Source organism: the organism of the source record quoted next, unplaced genomic scaffold, assembly GCF_019419815.1.
Source record: "Pyrus x bretschneideri cultivar Hongxiangsu unplaced genomic scaffold, Pyrus_bretschneideri_v1 Contig16, whole genome shotgun sequence".
Classification (NCBI taxonomy): domain Eukaryota; kingdom Viridiplantae; phylum Streptophyta; class Magnoliopsida; order Rosales; family Rosaceae; genus Pyrus; species Pyrus x bretschneideri.
Window position 1 is genome coordinate 1,989,206 of NW_025999457.1, and position 4,683 is coordinate 1,993,888.

The window sequence follows — 4,683 nt, forward strand, 5'->3', positions numbered from 1 at the left end:
GTAGTCCATGAGATTTGAACTCAAGTTTTCCTCTAGGTACTGTTTGGTATGTGGGACGGGACGGAACAGAGTGGGACAAGGCGTTCCGTCCCACGTTTGGTGCGCCTAAAACAGGTGGAACGAGCTGTTCCACAGAACGAGTTTTGGGTGAATTTTCGTTCCGCCTCACCCTCCTGGAACGACTCATTCCACATCCGTGGAACACAAAATTATAACCTCTCCGTCTCCGTCTCCTTCTTCTTCCTCCTTGTTTCCATCCGAGGGCATCTTTGCTCCCGCTCCGTCCCATTTCGTTCCGTTCCGTCCCGTCCCATTCCGTTCCGTCCCGTCCCGTCTGCATACCAAACAATACCCTAGCGAACTAAAAAATAATTTTTGCTAGATCAAAGAATTAATAATGCAATAAAAATCATATGGGCTTTGGGTTTTGGGCCCTCGTATGGGCTTTGGGTTTGGACCCCCCATATGGGCTTTGGGGTTTGGGCTCACAAATTTAACGAAATTTCACTTTGATCCTTACAAGTATTTATGTTTCAATTTCAACTGTAAAATTGTTTCGTTTTCACAATCGGTCCAATTCCACTTGGTAGTTTAATCGAAAGTTTCCCCTCCTTCAAAGTTTCAAACCCTTAACCCTCCGCAACTCAAAATCCCTTCTCTTCCCTTCCAAGTTTTCACACAATGAAGCGCTCAGCCGATGGCGTTCCCATCGCCGCTTCCTCCGCCACCGCCTCCTCCTCGCTGCCGCCCAAGAAACCCGTTTTCTTAACTAAAGCCCAACGCGAGCAATTAGCCCTCCAACGCCGTCAAGAACAAACCGAAGATCAAAAGCGCCACCAGAACCATCTCCTCTCCAGTCTTTCCCACTCGCGCCCTTCCTCTGACGCTGCACCGCCCGCAACCACCGCCAATTCTGACCGAGACCGAGATCGAGACAGAGACAGAGACCGAGATCATAGGGACCGAGACCGGGATAGAGACAGGGACCGATACTCCCGTGACCGGGAACGAGACCGGGAACGAGATTCCGAGCGGCGGAACCGAGACCGAGACCGAGATAGGGAGCGGGAAGAGGAGGCAAAGGCTCGAGAGCGTGCCCGCTTAGACAAATTAGCGGAGCGCGAGCGGGACAAAGAGTTGGAAGCCATTAAAGAGCAGTATCTCGGATCGAAGAAGCCCAAGAAGCGAGTCATCAAACCCAGCGAGAAGTTCCGATTCTCTTTCGATTGGGAGAACACGGAGGACACCTCTCGGGATATGAATGCTTTGTACCAAAACCCTCATGAGGCCCAGCTTTTGTTTGGGCGAGGGTTTCGAGCCGGGATGGATAGAAGGGAGCAGAAGAAGCTTGCTGTGAAGTACGAGAGGGAGCTGCGTGAGGAGATTCGGAAGAAGGACGGCGTAGAGGAGAGGCCCGAGGAGGCCGCTGCGCAGAGGCTCAAGGAGGAGGCTGCGGAAATGTATGACACTTTTGACATGAGGGTTGATCGCCATTGGACTGATAAGAAGCTTGAAGAGATGACTGAGAGGGATTGGAGGATTTTTAGGGAGGATTTTAACATTTCGTACAAGGGGTCGAGGATTCCGAGGCCAATGAGGAGTTGGGCTGAGAGTAAATTGAGTGAGGAGTTGCTTAAGACTGTGGAGAAAGCTGGGTACAAAAAGCCTTCTCCTATTCAGATGGCGGCAATTCCACTTGGGATGCAACAGCGCGACGTTATTGGCATTGCTGAGACTGGTTCGGGTAAGACTGCTGCCTTTGTTCTTCCTATGTTGACTTATATTTCGAGGTTGCCTCCCATTAGTGAGGAGAATGCGGCCGAAGGGCCTTATGCTGTTGTTATGGCGCCTACTCGTGAGCTTGCACAACAGATTGAGGATGAGACTAACAAGTTTGCGCAATACTTGGGTATCAAAGTGGTTTCCATTGTTGGCGGGCAGTCGATCGAGGATCAAGGTTTTAGAATTAGGCAAGGCTGTGCGGTTGTAATTGCTACTCCAGGGCGTTTGATTGATTGCTTGGAGAGGCGTTATGCTGTTCTTAACCAGTGCAACTATGTTGTTCTGGATGAGGCTGATAGGATGATTGATATGGGGTTTGAGCCACAGGTTGTCGGTGTTTTAGATGCAATGCCCTCCAGCAATTTCAAACCTGAGAATGAGGACGAAGAACTTGATGAGAAGAAGATTTATAGAACCACTTATATGTTCAGTGCCACCATGCCCCCTGCTGTGGAACGGCTTGCTAGGAAGTACTTGAGGAATCCTGTTGTGGTCACAATTGGAACAGCTGGAAAGACAACTGATTTAATTACTCAGAATGTAATCATGACCAAGGAATCAGAAAAGTTCGAGAGGTTAAAGAGATTGCTTGACGAACTTGGTGATAAGACTGCTATTGTGTTCGTTAACACCAAGAAGAATGCAGACTATGTTGCTAAGAGTTTGGATAAAAATGGATATCGTGTGACCACTTTGCATGGAGGGAAGTCACAGGAGCAGAGAGAAATTAGCCTCGAAGGTTTTCGGACCAAGAAATACAATGTTCTAGTTGCGACCGATGTTGCAGGTCGTGGGATTGACATACCTGATGTGGCCTATGTTATTAATTACGATATGCCTGGGAATATCGAACAGTACACTCATCGTATTGGGCGTACTGGCCGTGCAGGGAAGACTGGTGTGGCCACAACATTCTTGACTATGCATGACACAGATGTATTTTATGATCTCAAGCAGATGCTTATTCAGAGTAATAGTCATGTTCCTCCTGAACTGGCGAAACATGAGGCCTCAAAGTTCAAGCCGGGTTCAGTGCCTGATAGACCACCAAGGCGTAATGATACTATTTTTACTCACTAAGAAGTTAGGAGTTTACCAGAGTTTTCGACGGAGGGCCCAACTTATTCTCCGTGTGATGGTGTTTGGTGGCTGAGACATCTTTGCTTAATGCTGGAACTGAAGAAGAAAGTTGCTTTGTATGGGATTGTGCTCATCTAAAATTTGTGCCGTACTGTAATTGGCAAATTGATGTCATAGACTCTTTTGCTCTAGAATAATGTTGTTAACTGTTATGTTTGCTAGAATTATGACGATATCAGTTTGAATGTTTACTTTTTCACTCATCATTGAGTTTTGCAAATTATTCATTCACTTGAGTGGGTTGTCTTCAAATACTATCTTTGTCTGTTGATGTTTTCATATCACATTTGTATGCAGAAATAAACATTAAAGCTACTCTTGTATGCTCGTTATGTATTATGTGTGTATTATGTTCACAGTGTGGTGGTCACTTCCACCTTGGAGGTTCTTGGCAACATATCTCCGAGAATCTGCTGGACCACCTTGCTGGATGGCACTGGTTGGTTTGGCGCTTTTCTGTGCATGCTAGATTTGTCGAAGCAATTTGGTATTAAGGTGCTGTTTTCTACTATGGTATGTGATTTAAGTTATTGCTGATATGTGGTATTATTGAGGATTAACTGTGATTAGCAAGGAAATAAATATGAAGGAAGAGAAAATAAAGAAAGCTCTGTTTATGAATCATAACATTAAGTTTGTAAGTATTGGATAAGAATAGATGGTTATCTTTTATAGAGTTATAAGATTTTGACAAACCAATACCATGTCGAAATAATTAGTGTCGTTGCTAGCTACTGCTGTAGTTTTGGCTTTTGATAGAATGTAATTTTGAGTTCTTGACAGCACATAATATACCAATAACAATGTTGATATTACAAAACATGATCAGGAATCGAAGCATATAACATTTGAAGCACGTTGGTGTACATAAGTGCAATATCTTTTACCTCCAATGAGCTTAATCTTCCAACTGATGTTAACATATATTCGTATGCATTTGTAATTGTTTCATGTTTTTGGTATTGAAAAGTGGTGTATTGTTGAACTGCATTTCGTAATATCACCTTTGCATAACTGTTTATTTACTCTGGTTTTGCAAGCCCTTTATAGTCTTAATCTCGTAGACATAATTAGGTTTTCGATATATCGTGTGCAGATAGTCAGCCTCATGCATCTTAATACAGAAAGTTATCTTGTATTGAAACTCAATAAGCCAAATAAGTCGACGAAAAGAGTACTTTGTTCCATATAATTTACATGCTGTTGCGTCTGAAAATTGCTCATTCTATGATCAAGGTTTGTTTTGACCGGAAACTCTTGCATGTGTAATCTAGGTCATAAATCTGTGTTTATACATATTTAGTGAACTAAGGTGACATTGATTAGTAGGAACGATTAGCAGCTGTTCATAGATTTGGATACATTCTGCAGATAAGTTTGCATATATTTGAGCATATTACAGTCCAGATGAAATAAATAAATGAACAAGACGAGCAAAGTACTGAAAATTTCAGAACCATGTCAAGGAGGCCTTCTTGCCTGAGGTTATAATATGCAAATATGTCATTGTTAACTACACCTTTGTGAGACAAGCAGTAGTTTGCAAAACGCTCATCGAGGTGCGCCTAGGCGGCTTTTGAAGGCAGGGGCGATGATGTTAACGCGAATGCCCATCGGGAGTAGGCTTAAACGCCCTGGCTTTTGGAGAGCCGGGGCGGTGATGAGGAATAGTCGTACTATCAGAATTTTGGTGAGCAGTCAGTAGCGTCCCCGAGATCATGGTCGTGGCACTTTAGCCGTTAAGCATCCGCCGGGTCCAGT

At 44.2% G+C, this 4,683-nt stretch overlaps 1 protein-coding gene across 1 annotated transcript; it reads left to right on the forward strand.

Moving 5' to 3' along the window:
• Positions 1–681: 681 nt before the first annotated feature.
• On the forward strand, positions 682–3,742 carry LOC125467829 (DEAD-box ATP-dependent RNA helicase 21-like). The gene is made up of 2 exons (XM_048580889.1): positions 682–2,966; positions 3,282–3,742. Exon 1 carries the CDS (start codon positions 682–684, stop codon positions 2,860–2,862), a length of 2,181 nt encoding a protein of 726 aa, XP_048436846.1. The 3' UTR covers positions 2,863–2,966; positions 3,282–3,742.
• Positions 3,743–4,683: the final 941 nt, after the last annotated feature.

Excerpts from the sequence above, each read along its gene's own strand:
- LOC125467829 (XM_048580889.1), top strand. The coding sequence starts at position 682 with ATGAAGCGCTCAGCCGATGGCGTTCCCATCGCCGCTTCCTCCGCCACC.